At 35.4% G+C, this 19,255-nt stretch overlaps 1 protein-coding gene across 2 annotated transcripts; it reads right to left on the bottom strand.

Annotated features, from left to right (window-relative positions):
- Positions 1-5,899: 5,899 nt before the first annotated feature.
- Positions 5,900-19,101, bottom strand: LOC102702704 (S-formylglutathione hydrolase). Of its 2 annotated transcripts, none has more exons than XM_006645246.3 (7): positions 18,798-19,101; positions 18,601-18,718; positions 17,578-17,625; positions 7,554-7,750; positions 7,259-7,357; positions 7,104-7,169; positions 5,900-6,264 (listed from the first exon to the last, which is right to left on the bottom strand). In XM_006645246.3, exons 1-7 carry the CDS (start codon positions 18,933-18,935, stop codon positions 6,082-6,084), a joined length of 849 nt encoding a protein of 282 aa, XP_006645309.1. In that variant the 5' UTR covers positions 18,936-19,101; the 3' UTR covers positions 5,900-6,081. The 2 variants fall into 2 exon arrangements, with proteins under 2 accessions (XP_006645309.1, XP_015698556.1); XM_015843070.2 differs by lacking the exon at positions 5,900-6,264 and adding an exon at positions 6,325-6,614.
- Positions 19,102-19,255: the final 154 nt, after the last annotated feature.

Genomic DNA, 19,255 nt, shown 5'->3' with positions numbered 1-19,255 from the left:
GATATAAAATTTGTATCACGATATAAATACCGATTTCAATGAATAGAAATCTATACATTTTTCACCCATGATACACACACTTGGAAATGAGATCTCGGCAATTTAAAGACCGACCAAAAAAACTAAAACAATTTTTTCCTCTACCTCATATTTTGCTAACGAAAGTAAAAAAAATACTTATATTATGGAACGGGGTGAGTACTTTGGATGAATTGATGTGTTGATTAGCAATTAAAAGTGTGTACTGTGGGGTTTGGCTGTGGACGTACAGCCTCTCTTTTGGGAGGCGATTTGGTTCACATCATGTCTAGGATTGCCGGGAAGCCTTCAGCACCAAGGGATTCGGCATGACCTAAGAAATCACGAAGTCGAAAGCCATTTGCTGTTTGGGTGCAGAGATCTGATTTGCCTTTCTTTATGTAAAGCATCTCTGTTGATTTGTGGCATCAAACATATGGCTCATGAACGCGACCTGTGCGTGCCCTTTTAGATTAATCCAGACGATGATGCATCATATCTGTTAGCTAGATCGATCACTGCTGATTATATTATTGATGCAACATATCTTTGCGTAATATTTCCTTTTATTTTTACGAAGCTACAGATCGATCGAGACTGTAGAACGAGTATGTGCAAACCTGAAGCTAATATGCAGTTTTAACCAATCTCTGATCTCACTTTTGCATTCCTAGGATGGAAGCTAGTTAATATCCTATATTTGCTTTCATAGCTCCAGAAGGCTAGCTATAAGTTAGTAATATCCATGCATTATTAGGGCGAGTTCAACCCTGAAACAGTATATTATTAGTCTATTATGTCTCCAAAATATAAAATATAATATAGGCCGCGTTCGGCAAGTCCTGTAAGTTATCTTATAGTAGTATCCATCTTTTTCCACGCACACGCTTTCCGAACTGCTAAACGGTATATTTTCTATAAAAATTTTCTAAAGAAAAGTTGTTTTAAAAAATCATATTAATCTATTTTATATTTTTTAATTAATTAATCATGTACTAATCTATTACTGCGTTTTCCGCGTCGAATAACTAACACCCCACCTCCCCTCAACGAACACGGCCATAGTCCACAAACGAACACGGCCATAGTCCACGTCCTCAAAAGATTCCTTAAAATTTACCATGTATATATAGCATATACTATTATCAATTGTTTGTTTCTTATACTGCTTCTTCATTTTTTTTCGTTTATGCTTATGCTTATAAGGTAAAAGTTAAATTTTAGAACATAAATTTAGAGTTGATTTAGAGTTTTTTTATCATAATTTATTTTTTAGTCTTTGCTTTTAGAACACCAAGAACACTTATAAAAGTTTTGTCTATAAATTATATTTTAATCATTAATAAGTTATTTATCTTATTCTTAATTTTTAGCAAAACAATGAGTTAGCTAGTATCATATCTTCTATTTAGGGGGAGATTTCTACCAACTTCCTCATCCACATCAACAAACTAATACTACATCGTCTTAAAAGACTTAAATTTTGTACGTGAATATAGGGGTTGTTTAGATAGGGCTAAACTTTTTAGCCCCATGTTACATCGGATGTTTGGACACTAATTTAAAGTATTAAAGATTAATAAAAAACTAATTTTATAAATGAGTGGTAATCCACGAGACGATTTTTTTAAGCCTAATTAATCCATAATTAGAGCATGTTTACTGTAGCATCACATATACTAATCATGGATTAATTAAACTCAATGGATTCGTCTCACGAATTAGCCCAAGATTATAGGTGGATTTTATTAATAGTCTACGTTTACTATTTATAATAAGTGTCCAAACATTCGATGGGACAAGGAGCTAAATGTCCCAAACACCCCCATAAACAAGTGGCTTGCAACAAATGTAAATTCTTTTTTAAATGGATTTGGTACTAAGACAACATCTGAAACATTAACATTTTATTTATCATATCAATATTAACGTGAGTTAACTCCTAATTATAGATGTAGTATTCGACTTTAAAAACATTATTAAGAAACGGTCTTAGCAAGAATATTATCAAGAAATCATATATATTTTTGTACGCACACACAGTTCACAACAGCAACAATAATAGTTTGGTTAATTGACGTTGGTTCGTGCCTTTATTTTGCCAGGGCATACCACTGGAGCGTGAGGTGAAGCACGGAGCCAATGACAGAGAGGCTGCATGCATGGCACCACGGTGCCTGTGGCTGTGAGCCACCAGCTACAGTAGTGCAGGTGCTCGACCACACACAGCTAGCTTTGCATCTACATGCAGCTGCCATCGAAGCAAGGACCCATCTACAGTCTACCTCGTTTAAGTAGCCAAGTAGGCCATCAATCACAAAGAGACCCTGTTTGGAGAGACAAACACCTACAGAAACCAGCTAGTACACATCTGTTCTTATATAATTGTATTTCTGAATTTCTTTAGCGAACGTTTCGACTACTCGTCTTATTTAAAAATTTTATTTAAAAAATTAGTCACACATAAAGTATTATTCATGTTTTATCATCTAATAACAATAAAAATATTAATCATAAATTTGCAAAACAATACACTTATTATGGGATGGAGGGAGTAGGGCCACGTTTGGCGATGGCATAAGTTAACTAAGTCTCCCTCATTTTCCACGCACATGCTTTCCAAACTGTTAAACGGTGTATTTTTTTAAAAAAAATTCTATAGGAAAGTTGTTTTAAAAATCATATTAATCTATTTTATATTTTTTTAATAATTAATAATTAATTAATCATGTACTAATCTATTACTACGTTTTCCATGCCAGAGCATAAGTTAACTTGTGACCCCCTACCGAACGGGGCTTAGGTCATCTTTTTCTAAAAAAATGGCATATTTGCAAAACAAAAGGATATATGCATTTCTAGCAATATAAAAGTAAAAGATGACAAATAAATTATGATAAAAACTCTAAAATTAATTCTAAAGTTAAGGTTAAAATTTTAAATTTTATATTATAAGCATAAACATAAGCCAAAAGATGAGGACGCCAACTTCTGATGTTGTTGGTTTATTCTAGATTTTATTGTTATAAATTTTATAGTTACTTTAATAATTTAAGGGTCTATTCAGCTTAGAAAAATCTCATTGGAATTTTAGAGAAATTGAACGGTTTCATTTTATGTGTACCTAAGAGCCCTGAGTTATTTGAAGAGCTGAAGATTGCATAAAAAAGCTGTAGCGGGTAGAAACTCGCTAGACAAGGCTACAACTATGGGTGGTAATGAGCTTAACCATTTTGTCATTAAAATTTAAGGATCGGGTTCAAAACGGATTGAAAATAAAATTGTACAGAGTAAATTGTATAGAGAGTTTCGAACTAAAATTTTTAAGAATTAAATAGGGTTGTGAAAAAACTCTGAAGTCTTGGTCCATTACCACCCATATCTGTAGCCACGAAGCAGCATGTCAAGACTGCGAGGTCGCATGCATCACACTCAGACGGATCGTCGTTCACGTCCGGAGATCTTGACGCGATCTACCACCGTTGCGTCCGAAAGCGACGGTGGATGGACAGTCAATTCAGCGAGGTATCATCTGCACAAGTGCACAGACAGAAGCAAGGCTCCTGCAATGCATCAAAATTAATTGAGCACGCAGAGGCCACTCGAGCAGTCGAGCTGAGCTTGATGTGTGGCAAGGAAAAACGATATTTCTTCCCGGAGTGATGTGATTATTCCTGATTCGCAGAAAGGGAAAGAAAATAAAGATGTTCCCTCCTCAACCTTTTCTCCTGATTTGATATTTTGACCTCATTAATAACACCTATGTTGACATATACTCGTACTCCATTTGTCCAAAAAAAATTAATTTCTAGCTATAAATCTGGACATAACTATGAATCTGGAAATTGTTTCTTTTTTAGATGGAGCGTGTGCACAGTTTGATTAGTTACTATTACATCCAGTTTATGCACCGGTTTGTTTAGTTTAGTTCAATATTTTACTACTATTTTCCTATCCATAAATTTTGAAATTCATACCCCCTCTATTTTCAGATTTAGTACAAATATAAAAATATAACGTCACAACAAAATGAACGATGCCTCTATAATCTTTTTATGTCACTTCAAAGTCAATATCACACATTTAAAATTTGGTTAATAATAAGTAAATAAAAGGAACGAGGGAAGTACTTTCCCATGGACAAGTTCATAATCACACGTGATATCATCCAACTATAGCCCAAGACAAATATTATTATACGGCATTAATTAACCAAACAAATTGAAACAAATCGCCTCTGCTCTACTCCACCCGTCCTAAAATACACATAAGATTACCATTTCAAAAAAAAAAAGAGAAACACCTAGATTTGTTATATTTTGATATGAAGGGAATAGCAAAAGAGTGCACCTTGTGTGGTTGCGAGAGCAATAGGCATCATGGCAGGAAAGGTGAAGAGAGGATGCATAGTAGGGTGATTTATATAGCTCGGTCCCGGAGGACCGGTAGAACCAAATCCGGAGATACCTGGCTAAAGATTTTCCCTTTAAGAGCACTATGCATACAGTATGATCGATGATCGATGTGGTGCTCGCGCGCGGCGCGCCGAATTGCGTTTCAGGTCCAGGCCAGGCAGGTCTCAGCAGGACAGCGAAAAGAAGGGGATATAATAGTGTACGGAATGTTCTTTGGTTTTCTGATGAAAAAATCAAAATAATATATTTACAAGCGAAAAATAATTTGTAAATAAAAATTATATATGTGTATTCTTAGCAATTTAAAAAATAATTCTGAAAAATAAATATCAATGAGAAAATCTTAATAAAAATTTAAATGCAAAAAATAGGAGCGGTAGCGTAAGTACGGTACCTACCCGGGCCGGGGCCTAAGCACACGCGTGAAAACTGTACGCAGGTTTCGCGCTGACCCCAGCGCTTTTAGGGCAGGCTGCCGCAACAGCACCACCGCAGACGCATGCCCACATTTTGGATGGAATCATCAATCATGTGAACCAACAATGTGACAGTGATCAAAAGGTTAAATAAATAGTGGCTCCAAAATATATACTATTATGTTCAAATACACAGTAAAAAAGAGTACATAGACAAAACAACTACTGTATATTTTACGATGGATACAGTACTTGATGTTAGCTCGAGTATCCTCGTGACAGCAACCAAAAAGGAACCTCTTCACATCTCAGAATTGTATAATTTCAATCCTTGCACAAAACGAATAAGCTCGACTCAATTTCTGTGTGAGAGCGTCAACCACTGTCCTGTGCTTAGGTCACATTTGTATGTCCGAATTTTTGTATTACAATTACGCACGTGCATTGAGGCAACATTTTATCATGTAGAGCTCATCGCTATATAAAACGAGGCATAGGAAAAGGTTTATCTGTGTTTTGTATTGTTCTAGGATTGTAGGCTTGCCGCTGCCCTAAGACATGCCTCCAACCAGCGACTGAAATTGACCTGGTTGGCTTCATCGTCAAGGATGCAGCCCAGCTGCTGGAGCTCAGAGAAAGCAGATTATTGACGCAGACTAAAGCGTCCTTTGCACAAGGAAACAATTGCATGTTGCATGTTACGACAGCGGCAAATTGAAAGTATACTAACAAACGACAGCAGCAAATTGCAAGTATACTAACAAACGACAGCAGCAAATTGCAAGTATACAAGCAATACATACAAGAACAGCTAAGGACAACACAAAAGTGTGGTTTCAGGGGGAGAAAAAAATTGGTTTCAAAAGGGGTGCAGCAACATGATACTGACATGGGGTGACATTGACATTGTAGGCCTGCTAGATCTTCGTCTGGGCTACAATCCTACGATCATATGATTTGCTTACCTGTAGAAAGTCTAGACGACTTTATCCACGTTTCGAACCGCCCACCAGGGTCAACAAATCTACAGAGTAAAAGACAGCGAGGGCAGTATCAGGCTCCCATTCTACTGTACTTGAATAGCCTGCAAAGCCTAATCATTCATCTTATTTCCAGCTGGTGATACTATTTGACACCTGAAGTTGTCTGGGCAGACAGATAATACTACAGATAGTAGAAGGATTGAAAGCTTCCCCTGTCTCTCCATGGCCTCACTACAAGTAACTTGGTAGTCAGTTACTGTTCAGAAATTGAGAGTGGTGGGCAATGTGATCATCAATGAATGTAGCAATGAAAAAGTAGGAATGGTCGTATCCAGGTTGCATGCGGAGTGTCAAAGGAGCTCCCACAGCCTTGCACGCCTCCTCAAAGTTGCGAGGTAGAAGCTGCTCTGCCAGAAATTTGTCGTCCTCTCCCTACTCAAGTTCACAAACAAGTGTAGGAAATAAGATAATCTATAGACATTATTTCCTTTTTGCTTCAAATTTTTATAGTTAAGACAATCATGTTACAGCCTAACACAAATTAGACAATTTCGCAAACAGATGTACACTAGGGGGATGAATGATAGCGAAAGGCCCCGAAAGCTATCAGAAATGGTTTGCGTGCAACACGCCAATGCCTGCTTATTACGTTCCTATACTTCACTTTGTTCAATCAATACCTACTCATGTGTTGATCAATCAATTCGGGCTGTTTTGTTGACCTCATGTGGCAACAGCTCATAGTCCACGATGTATAATCTCTATGAACTTATCATGCCAACCTGATGGAAAAAGGAAGCTAAGTTGATGTAACTTCTTCTACAAGTATGTCAGATACAGTGATACTGTGTGAACATATGATGGACTCCTAACAATGACAACCATGTTAAAAGGTAGGTGTTTTCCACTTAAGTAGCTAACAGTTAAACACCGCAGAGAGCTAAAATATGTGAAACACACATAACATAATGCAGTGCATAAAAATAGGTTATAGACTATCCGATAACCATCACTTGCCCATTATCCAAGGAGGCGAAAAGTCGCTGTCACACTGCCCAATTAAAGGTCAAATGAAATTGTTCAAATTACGGCTTGTGCCAAATGATTTGATTAGTTTCCTCCTACAATTATTTGCAGGACAATGGGCAATTAGGCCTATGCACAATAACAGCTTTATGTAAAATAACCGGTGGTTTATCCATGTTCCAAAAGAGAAAAAATACTGGAGCAATAATAAACAGATGGCGGATCAATTCATTGCCACATCATACCTGCTCAATTAGGATAGGAGTTGAAATTTTGTTGCACTTTTTGATCAGGCAGGTTGCGTCATATTCCTGCAGTTCGGTACAATGACGATGTGTGAGAGGGAAAGCGAGGCAAAGAGGGTGAGGGATAAAAAGGGATTCTGTCTCTTAAGTGTTACCTCCCAATCAGATTTACTCGGGCCCAAATAGTTTGAGAATGCTTTCTGACCCCAGGGGCAGTTTATTGGGTTGGCAATAGGAGAGAATGCAGACACCGACTGAATTGAGATGACACAATAACACCAAGTGAGATGAAATGTGAAATGCTATAGCAGTCAATAACCAGGAGATATCTAAACTGTACAGTATCCCAAAGTACTGAAGCACAAACCAGTGCCAAGTATTTTCACTTGAAAACACTTCACAGGTAGGAATTTCCAGATGTGGTCTTAACAAATGGCAGTGAAAATGTACCTTGTATTTATCAGTGTTCTTCAAATAGATTGTTAGTGCACCGTGCCCTCCCATTGAGTGCCCAAAAATGGATGCCCGTGAAGTGTTCAGCTGTTCAAAGTTGTCACTTAAAACTTTTGGAAGCTCCTTCACAACATAGTCATACATGCGCCAATTTTTCCACTTTTCATTTGTGGCATTCAAATAGAATCCAGCACCTACTCATAGACACTTAAAAAGAAAAGATAAGTGCATGCATCGATATTCACAGAAAGGAAAGATCACTGTCATGCTAAATGAATTTCATCTAGTGTTCAAAAAAAATCCAGCACATACAACCATACTGAAATAAAATCAATATTTAAAAATAGAAGCACATGAAACCATATTCACAGACAAGAAAGCCTGTTAACATGCTAGGTGGAACTTCAAGTGGTGCTCATACAGTAATCCCAAACGAACAGCATGTTCTATCAGAGAACAAGAACCTCAAATTGCACTAAAACTACTCTGATTTCCTACCAGAAAAACACATGGAATAACTTCTTTAAAAATTCAAGAATAGAAATCATATCAAGGCCAAGCATCATATATTCAATTATTTCATCATCAAGATTATACACATGCACACAATATTTCTAATTGAATATATTAAATCCGTAACTGTTAATAACTTGAGCACAAAATATCAGCTAATTTATTGGAGCCTCAGTGGACAGACACACGGCTTTCTGATTAAGTTTAGCCCACATCCACATACATTAGTATATAATGGAAATGAATAATCCTAGCATAGTACATGATGATGAAACTGTTGTCTCCTCAGTGAATCATGCCACTCAACATCATCATGCAAACACTATATAATGCAAACGTTATGTATTAACAAGCACATCCAAAAATAAGCATACAAATAGAATTCAGACATGCCTATAAGCTATGGATGATTTAGGTAGTCTTTTCCTAGGATGAAATGACATAGGGCTGGTGGTCCAGGGATGAGCTCTTGTCCAAGTATTTGGATTCAGTTATTGCAGGACAAGATGTTTCCAATTTGCCAAATATTCAAGAAAGATCCAGAGAAAACGTGGCCCTGTGTGTGTGTGTGTGTGTGTGTGTGTGTGTGTGTTTTGCCCGAATGGGCAATGAAATTGAATCACAGCCAATTGACACCATCATCCTTATACAATACATGGAGGACAAGGACAGCTACTTGTTAGTGATATGCCCTAGATGCAATCACATTGATGATGCATGCCCTATGTATGAGTCTGCCAAATTAACTCTTCTATTACTTGAGGTAGTCCTAGAAGCGGGCCATTTGTCTCCACCCCCACAACTGAACTCAACCCTTCAAAAATTCCTCCATATCCCAAATTACAAGTATACCAACCCATCAATAAGAAATACAAAGAGAGTTTCAGGATCCAAATAGTACGTGTAAAAAGAAACCAACACAAGCTTATTTCAATAAAAGGGAAAACCAGTTTAGAGCAGAAAATAAATAGATGTTTTTCCTATAAGAAGAAACAGCAAATTTTGGAAAATTAGTTAATGAAATAAAAACAATCCCAGAAAAATAATTATAAGTAGAACAGAGAATATTTTTTCTACAAAAGAAGTACCACCATTAAAAGACAATTATAAGTATAAATAGAAAAATAAAAAAACAAACAAAGATTTTTTTTCTCAGAAATAAACAGTGAATTTCACAAATCCAATTTAAAAGCATCCAAATAAAAGAGTCATGCAGAAAGATTTATACACAGAACCACCGGAATATAAGTGTGTCTTGGACGAATCCAAAAGAGTATATTTTAGTAAGAGGAAACAAAAACTTTAGAAAACCAATTAGAAAATTAAAAAAATAGAATCCATACAAAGTTAAGAATCAAAACAGTCCGTTTTTTTTTTTTGCTAAAAAGAAGCACCAAATTTGAACGTACCAATATTAAGTGACAAGTTGAAAAGATTCAGAAAAGTATCAAGCAGGAACCAAGAGAACTTTTTCGATAAAAGGAAACAACTTTCAAAAACAACTTAGAAGTACCAAGCGAAAGCTTTAAAATTTACTAATAACAACTTCAAAACATTAAAGCACGAGAGAATTTCTCCCTGTAGAAGGAAACACTATCATTTCACAAAACAAAAATAAGTATCAAATTGAAGGATTCTCAATCTAAGTTGAAGTGACAAACAAAAAACTGAATTCCTAAAATCAAATCATTGGTAGCATGCCAGAAGGAAACCAAAAAAAATGTTCCTTGGTAATGTAACACCACCTTCCATGAAACCAATAATAAGTAACACATAAAGAAATCAAGCAAACATCAAAATAAACTGCAAACCAACTTAAGGAAAACCAATACTAAGCACCAAGGTAGAGATATAGAATCCAAATAGAAGTGCCAATAATGAAACCAAGAGAATGTCCTTTCAGCAAAAAAGCAGAACCAAATAGGGAAAATGAGTCAGAAATACCAACTAAAGCATCACAATGAAACCAAGATAGTTTTCTTGATACGAATGAGAATACAAAATATTCGGAAACCATACAGGTACAACTCAATAGTTACAATACTCATAAATAAATAAATAAAACGAACTTCTAATAACAGAAACACAATCTTCTAGAAAATTGATTAGTAAAACAAAGTTTTAGAATCCAAATAGCAGGCTGCGTTCATCTCCGTAGATCATTCTCAGATTTTTCATCGGCTTTTGCATGCATGCTTCCTGAACTGCTAATGGTGTATTTTTTTGCAAAAAGTTTCTATACACAAGCTCATCATATCACTTCTCTAAGATAGATTTTCAACTTTGTAGTACTTAAATTTAACGCTTACATCATTAAATAGCTATCAAAAAATCAGAAAATCTTTCATCCTTTGTCTATAAAAGAACACAAAGCACTAAATCAAAAGAAAGTTTTTGATTTAGAAAGTAATGAGACAATCTTTGGAATCCAGATAATATTAAGCACGAAAATTTTGGAGGATATTTTTTTCGGTAAAAAGGAAACACCAAAAAACATAGAACCAAAATAAGCACCGACAAAGATTAAGAATAAGAATGTAACATTAGTCGGATGAGAATGGTTTCCATAAAAAGTAAACGTTAGTTTTTGAAAACAGATCAAAATACAAAATTGAGGAATTATGCATGAAACTGACTTGTTCATTTCAACAAGAGGCAACACCTAAGTTCGAACAAATAGGACTTTCAATGAAAGGAAAGGAAACACTAAAAACCAGTTGGGGAATACCAAGTTAGAAGTTCTCAATATAAAGAAACGTTCTTTTTATTTTGATAAAATAGAAGGTGTTACACATGAAACTGATTTTTGATGTTTCTACAAAATGGAACACCAAAATTCAGAAAAACAATTAATACATACCAAAAGTAGTTTCAGAATCCAATGTTTTATCTACATAGAGGTAAACAACTTTAACAGAAAACCAATCATAAATACCAAATATGGTGACCTTTTTTAACACTACATTTTGCGGTTTTGCCACGTAATAGCCAGGAAACCAACAGTGTTTTAAATCAAAAAAAGGAAATACTAAATTTCACAAATTGTTCAGAAAATATAGAGGTGTCAAGCAAGAAACCAAGCAATAAAATACATAAGCGCCGAAGCAAGAAATACAGAATATACACAAAAAGAAAAAATAAACAAATTTACATGTCAGGCAAACTAATAACTTTTCTTTAAAGGATTCAAAAGGCATGCTAGAAATACCAAACCAAAGTTTAAAAATCTAAACAGAAGCATCGAACAATAAGCCAAGAGAATATATTATGTAATAAAAGGAAACACCAGCATCTTAAAGATATTGAAAGCACATCTTATTTCTTTCAAAGGAACTTCAAATCTCTTAGAAAGGAACACAAAATAGAACCAACAAGTAATAAACCAACATAATATTTTTTTTAATGAAGGAAACACGAAACTCAAGGAACCAACAAAAAACACCAGTTTGAAATCATAATCCAAGAAAACACTAATAATTTGCCAAAAAATAGTACTCCCCCATCTAAAACTAGGTTGTGTCACATACAATATTAGGTTTTAATATATTAAGATGGAGGTAGTATAACAAGACACAATAGCCATTTATATACATTGATTATTGCAAACTTTTACAATACACAAGAATGAAAATATTCAAAGATCAATTGTCACTACCAAGTTCTAAACCGAAAGGAAGCATTTACAATAGAAGGAAAAAAACAAAATCTATAATTCCAAAACTAGGTAACATGTTAAAGATCTACAATTTCAGCAGAAGATTAAGCAAGAAATGAAGATAATGTTTTTCCGAACAGAAGAAATACTCCTCCATATTTTAATAGATGGCGTCATTGACTTTTTGGCGCACGTTTCACCATTCATCTTATACAAAAAACTTATGTCATTATCATTTAATTAGCTATGATTGGATTAATTACTAAATGTATTTCAATTATGACTTAACAACTGGAAGTTAAAATACATATCTATAAGTTATATCCCTCAAAATTAGTTGTGCGTTCATGGGCCATATTTTTTCCAGGTTAACAATATTTTGGACCTTAATCTTTGTTAAAAATTACATATTTCACATATTTCTTCGGGTAAATTCCTTGTATACCCATAAAAACTCAATCCCTTCTATACCCCTAAAATTTACCCGATTCCTTCTGTACCCCTGAAATTTTAGCTTGATCCCTTCCATGCCCCTACTGTTATATTTTCCCTCATTTCACTATTAAGTTTGTGGCAAATGTCTTTAATGCCTTTGATGATTTAGGTTTATAAGCTCAAAAAACGATTGAAAATTTTGTTTGAGTGCATAGTATGTGAATTTTATGTAATTAATGAGACTAGATAATTAGTGCGGAAAATTTTGCCATAAATTTTAAAAATAAAACAAATGTAATAAATCAAAGTTTTTATTTGAAATTTAGTAGGACATTAGATTTTTTTTATCAGGAGCATTCTTAAAGAAGTATTGTGAGTATTGGCAGTCATGTCTTTATATGAATGCTCCTCAATTTTATGACTTTTTTTTAAAAAATAAAATAAATACAAACTCATAACTATTAATAGTATCATGCGAAAAACTTTTACTTTCAATAGTGTAATTCATAAATTTCTATGTTGATCCAAAGGGTAAAATTGTCATATTTACAGAAATTAGGCGGTCAACTTATGGGAGGGGCATGGAAGGGATCAAAACAAAATTTCGGGGGTATACAAGTAAGCAAAATTCAAGGGCATAGAAGGGATTAGCTAAAATTTTAGGGGTATACAAGGGATTACTCCATCGTTCACCAAAAAACTTTATAAATCAATCCCTATTATTGGTATTTTCAAAAATTCTCAATTTTTTTGAATTTGGACAAAAATTAGCAACTCAAACAATGCCGTACCTCTACCATCCCCTGGCAAAGCACACGCCGTGATTATCGTGGCGGTTACCGCGGTTTCGCAAACACGGGAATTAGGTAGGAGTAAAATGGAGAGATTTGAATATGATGTGATTGATGAGACATCTTGTACTCCACAAATGCACTCTGTGGAACAAATTTGTATTCTAGAAATGGCACTTATTATGTGATAGAGGTGGTAGTAGGCTACCATCTCTCATGTATGGCAAAAGCCTGCAGAAGTTGTGACCAATGACCCTCTCTCCCCTACCTGCTTTATCCCTAGGGATTAAAGTAGTACTACTCCAAATACTACTACACCTCACTACAACTCAACTCAGCACTAGCGGTGTCCAATGCTTATCGTCCAGCGTCTGACACGCATTGACTGAAAATATTTGTAGACATGTGAGTCCTGGTAGCTATGTCCAACCTAAAAGCATTGGAATGAAAATAGAAACACTAAACAAAGTCAATGTTGTTATAGAAGGATACACATCTTCTAGAAAATTACTTACCATGTTATGACTGAGAATCAAAAAAGAACCTCCAAGCAAGAAAACCAAATAAATATTTTCTATAAAACCAAACACCAATTTCAAAAAAAAAAAATAAGAACCGATTTAGAAAGCTTTACAATCCAAAACGATTTCGAAAAACCAATTGGAAACGCTTTTTGCAAAGTAAACCACTCTTGAACGACCACGTGGTACCAAGCAAAAGCTTTAGAATCTATAAATAAAATCGTCAAAGCACTAAAGGAGAAGAATGTTTTTTGTTAGAAAGTAACCAAAAGAATGGTCATAAAAGGGAACACCAAATTTCAAAAGTTAATCATACTTATCGTCTTGAAATATTTAAAAACCCAGTACAACTATCAAGCAACAAACAAAGATTGTGTTCCTTTACAAAGGCAAACATCAAATTCTAGAGAACAAATTATAAGTCCAAGCTAAAAGCTTTAGAATCCAGATAGAGGAATGAAACGAAGAAAATGTTTTTTTCAATAATGGTACATAGGTACTGCATTGACTACCAGATATGAAACTATTAAGTTATAAAGTTGCTGCCAATGAGCTTGGTTGTGTGCATGACTGCCTGTAGACAAACATTGTGCTTCGCTTCACTAATCATTTGTATCCAGTTAACAGGTAGGTATAAAATGGGATGGCAAGAAAGCACAAAATGCAATGATGTAAATTCTTTGAAGGTTGGGCTTGACTTACCGGGTTAAGGTTTAGGATTCATATGAACGAGCTGCAAGGCCTAGTTGTCTTCATGCAAATGGGGCATAGCATCAACACCATCACGCACCCTCTACATCTCCATCTACAACCAGCCTTGTGGCCTCCTAAGCCTGTCGTGCAAGGCCGAGGCTTGCCTCGAATGCAGTCTCCCTCCATGCCACGGAGAACCAAGATGGGCATGCAGTTGCGACACAAAAGTTAACGCAAAAGCACTAAATAAACAAATCACAAAAAGGTTTTTGATGAAAACACCAAACAAAGAAGCAATAAGAACCGGCGAGTTAAAAATATCAAATCCACAAAATAACAAAGGGGAATACCAAATAAAGAATTTGGTATGAAGCCAACGTAGCTTTCTCAAATAAAAGAAAACATGAAATTTTGAGAACCATACAAGTACCAAACTTAATAGGAAGAATAGAACCAAGAGAGATGTCTACTCGATAGAAGTGAAACACCAAATTTCAAAAAACAAATTAAAATAACCTTCTAGCAAAAGAAACATCATGTTCTAGAAAATCAAATAGGATAACCAAGTTAAAGTTTTAGAACCCAAAAGGAGGCATCAGCATTAAGTCAAAAGAATACTTTTATGATAAAAGGAAAGTGTCAAGAAAGTACCAATCAGGAAGTGCTATATAAAAATCTTTGGAATCCAAATAGTGTTAGGAAGACATCTAGAGAATGCCAAATTGAAACTCTAGGGAAAAAAGCAATATCAACATAAATTTGAGAATAACAAGTTAAAAGTTCAAAATCCAAAACAAACATCAAGAACCAAGAGACCATTTTTGTGGATTGAGGCCTTGAGGGTGTAAAAGCACTAGTTTTTGTAAAATGGATCATTATACCAAATGAAGTGTCACCCACAAAATCAACTTGTATTGCTTCTTTAAAAAATGAAACAAATTTCTAAAAACCAGTTTAAACACCAAAATTATACTTCAGGGGGCAAATATAAGTGTTGAGAATCAAACCATGAGTTCTGTTATGTGTAAAATGAATGCCTACCCAATCATTTATCACATAAAAACATTATAATACGATACAAATATAAGTGTTAAACAAGAAACAGAAAGTAACATCAGAAAAACAATAATAAACTGAACAAGTTGAAACAAATAGAAGTGTTAAATACGAAATCATGGAGGTTTCAGATAAAAACAACACTATTTTTTAAAAAACCCGTTCAAGAATACAAGTTTAAAAGTTCAGTATACCAAAAGGAAGTTGATATACAACAAACCAAGAGAATGTTTTTCGTAGAAAAAACATTAGTTTTTTTTTAAAACAGATCAAAATAGAAAACTAAAATATTATGCATGGAACTGAATTTTCATTTCGATAATAAAAGGGAACACTGAAATCCAGAAAAGCAACAATAACAGCTTACAAACTTAGTTTTAGAATCAAAATATAAGTGCCAAACATTTTACAAACTGATTTTTAAAATTTTGAAGACTGATCAGAAATACAAAACTAAAAGCTTTGGAGATAACAATTTGAACCTATAGAATACAAATAAAAACCAAGAATATTTCTCGATAAAACAAAACACTAAATTGAAGAAGAAATTATAGAATACTACTAATAAGTTAAAGTTTAGAAACCAAAAAGAAACATCAAGCAAGAAATCATGAGAATACTTTTAGCAAAAGGGAAAACTAGTTTTGAAAACAAACCAGAATGCAAAATTAGAAGTTTTACGCAGGGAAATGACTTCTTTATTTCAATAAAAGCAAATACCAAAGTTCAGAAAAGCAATTATATCTACCAAACTTAGTTTCAAAATCCAAATAGAATTGCGAACCATGATACAAAGAGAGTTTTTATATAAAACAAAAACATATTTTTTGGAAAACCAAAAAGAAATACCAAACACAAATAGAATCATAAAGCAATAAACAACGAAGGAGAGACAAACTTTTAGATAAAACAATTAGAAGTAACAAACTGAACCAATAGAATCCAAATAGAAGTCTCAACCAAAAAACATCAAATGTTTCTCAGTGTAAGGAATCACTAGTTTTCAGAAAACAATTAGAGAATACCAAGTTAGTTTAGAATTCAAACAGAAATGTCAAGCAACAAACCAAGATAATGTTTACTGTCAACTAACAAATCAAGAGAGTTTTTTTTCGATAGAAGTAAACATCACGATTTAGAAAAATCAGAATACCAAATAGAAGTGTCAAGCCTGAAAGTGACTTTTTATTTCAATATAAAGAAACACCAATTTTGACAAGTACCAAACTTAAGTTTCAGATTTCAAATAGAAGTGTCAAGCATGAAACCAAGAGTTTTTATATATAAAATGAGCCCCAATTGATGCAAAATCAATGAATATATACCAAATTAAAGCGCGTCAAGCAAGAAAAATAAAAAGGAAACACTGACAAATAGAAGTGAACAATAAGAAATCGACAAATGTTTTTCTATGAAAGGAAACCCAATTTTTTTGCAGAACCCATTAGAGAACACCAAATTAAAATTTTATAATCCAAAAGAAATTCTCAAGCGACAAAAGAAGAATGTTTTTTCAATAGAAGGAAATAGAAAATTAGGAAAACAAATCAGAATACCAAATTAAAGTGTCACACAAGAAACTGATTTGTTTTGTTCAGATAGGGAATGACAAATGTCATAATACAATAATAAATAAATGAACCAACAGATCTATTTTTTGTATAAAAGAACCCCATTTTAAAAAAAAAAACAAACAGAAACACCGAAGTAAAGCTTTCGAATTCAAATAGAACTGTCAAGCAAGAAACAAAATAATGTTTACAGATAAATGGAAAGACCACTTTCAGATAATAATTATAAGTAACAAAGTAACCGTTAGAATCCAAATAAAAGTGTCAAATACGATATCAAGAAATGTTCAATAATAGGAAAAACTAATTGTCAGAAAACCATACGGAACACCAAGTTAAAAGTTCAGGATCCAAATAGAAGTGCCAAGCATGAAACCAAGAGAATGCTTGTACCAGTGAAAGAAAACACCGTTTGTCAGAAAACCGATCATAACTACCAAACTTTTTGGACGCTATATTTTCGTATATAATAACATGAAGACTACTAGATATGTTAAGAAAAACTAAAGGACATTTATATCCAACAATGTTCTAGAGCATATTAATTATTTACCAGAGTAATGAATTTATGAGCATAGAGCTTCAGCAGAGCATACCATTGTACATAACCAGACATCTTACAGATTTAAGGCAACAGATGAATGTTTTCAAGGATATGAATCAGCTAAACAGAGACTACAGAGGGATAATCCATTTGTTTAGGGCAAAGAAAGACCATGCAGCATGTTGTTGTGTTGCATAAAACGAAAAGAGCAGAACAATTGAACATTTTAGATTAAATCTTACCAACACCAAAATCCCAACTGTCTGCCTCTCCCTCTATATTAAGCCCACCTGCATGAAGGAACAGAGCAATAAGAGAAGGAACTGAATTGAATCAGCAAATATGGAAGGGACAACAGCTGTGCAAGTCACATTGAGCATACAATAAATTATTTGTAAGTACAAGCGAATAAACATTGGGTGATTACTAGGTGTCATAACTTTAGAATAATGCAAAATGCTAATACATTAAATCCAACCAAAAAATCTTAATTACTTAATTACTTACAGCAAAAAATCTTAAGTACAGAAATCATCGTAGAAGAGAATATAAAAGCTTCCATGTGGAAGAGAACATCTCCAGAACAAACGTAAATCAGCATAACAGCAATAGTCGCGGATGCACAATTGCACAGATTGGCACAGACAAACCAAATATCTATTAGCTAGATCACAAAAATAAAAGCGAACAAACCCTTAAAAGAACTGTAACGATAGCAGATTGGCAACGGCAACAGGGAAGTCATATTGCGTGAGTGGAATAATATAATGATTGTCCACATGTCTAAAAACTAATGTAATGACAGACCAAAATGCATGGTCATCTGTATGTTTTAGCATCATGTATGAGGTCCAAACGTTCAAACCATCTACATGGAAATCAGTGTTCAGCAAACATGAGCATAACCCTAACCAATAAAATACAGAAACTGGTTATGCACTGCCACCATGGACGCCCCGTTACCTTGCTGTGTAAAACAGACACACGAGTGTATCCGCTTACCCTGGTCCATTTTGGCTGTCCTAATTGGTCAGTCATCTCATAGCAATTTTTTTTATGAAACGTAGCAACATTTAATCCCGTAATCGTAAAATATCTCACAAGGGATACTCCATCCAGTTTGCCAAAGCGTGATCCAGCAAACTCACGCCAAATAATCGAAATTCCCCACGAATATCCTGAATTCCACTCCAAATCCATACGCAGATAGGAACACGTAAACCCTAGAAAACGGACAAAACGGGAGGGGATCAGCATTCACGTACGTGGGGAGGTATCGGGGGCGACGAGGGCGATGCCGTGGGCGGCAGCGGCGCGCTGCGCACCGGCCTTGATAATGAAGTTCTCGTCGTTGCACGTGAGGCCGGAGAGCCAGTACAGCACCTGCGCACCACACGGTAGCACGAAACCCCACTCATCAGATCCGACCACCACGGGGAGTAGCGAGGCGGAAGCAACTTACGGGGAGGTTGGACGCCGGAGACGCCGGGACGAAGAGGGAGAAGGTCATGGGGCAGCCGAGGGTGGCGCTCTGGTGGCGGAAGCGGAGGTTGCGGCCGCCGAACATCTTCGTGCTGCTGATCTGCTCCAGCGCCGCCATCGCGCCGGCCCGAGCGCGCGCTCGCCTTCCCCTTCGCCTTCGCCGGAGCGGCAGGAGGGGGAGAGGATGAGAGGAGTCGAGTGCAGCGCAGCGGCCGAGGTGAGGGAGAGGAGAGGAGTGTGGTTTGGAACCCAAGAGATTTCGAGAAGATGTGTGAGCGGTGGGTGCCTGGGCCTTTGGGTGGGTCGCGGCGTTGATGGGTTTCCTTTTATAGGAGACGAGAGGAAATAGTGAAATATCCGACTCCGAATCGGTTTGGGTCTCCGTTTGGCCTTGGGCCGGAGGCCCAGCAGGCAGCAAGCTAGTGAAAATCGCGACAT

This window comes from Oryza brachyantha, chromosome 1, assembly GCF_000231095.2.
Source record: "Oryza brachyantha chromosome 1, ObraRS2, whole genome shotgun sequence".
Taxonomy (NCBI): domain Eukaryota; kingdom Viridiplantae; phylum Streptophyta; class Magnoliopsida; order Poales; family Poaceae; genus Oryza; species Oryza brachyantha.
The sequence above is the reverse complement of the archived record's forward strand: the minus strand, read 5'-3'. Positions and strand labels throughout refer to the sequence as shown.

Coding starts and splice junctions, on each gene's coding strand:
- LOC102702704 (XM_006645246.3), bottom strand. CDS start 18,935: ATGGCGGCGCTGGAGCAGATCAGCAGCACGAAGATGTTCGGCGGCCGC. Junction 7,358..7,553: donor AGAACACTGATAAATACAAG/GTACATTTTCAC, acceptor ATCTCAATTCAG/TCGGTGTCTGCATTCTCTCC. Junction 6,265..7,103: donor CTCCTATCCTAATTGAGCAG/GTATGATGTGGC, acceptor GAACTTGAGTAG/GGAGAGGACGACAAATTTCT.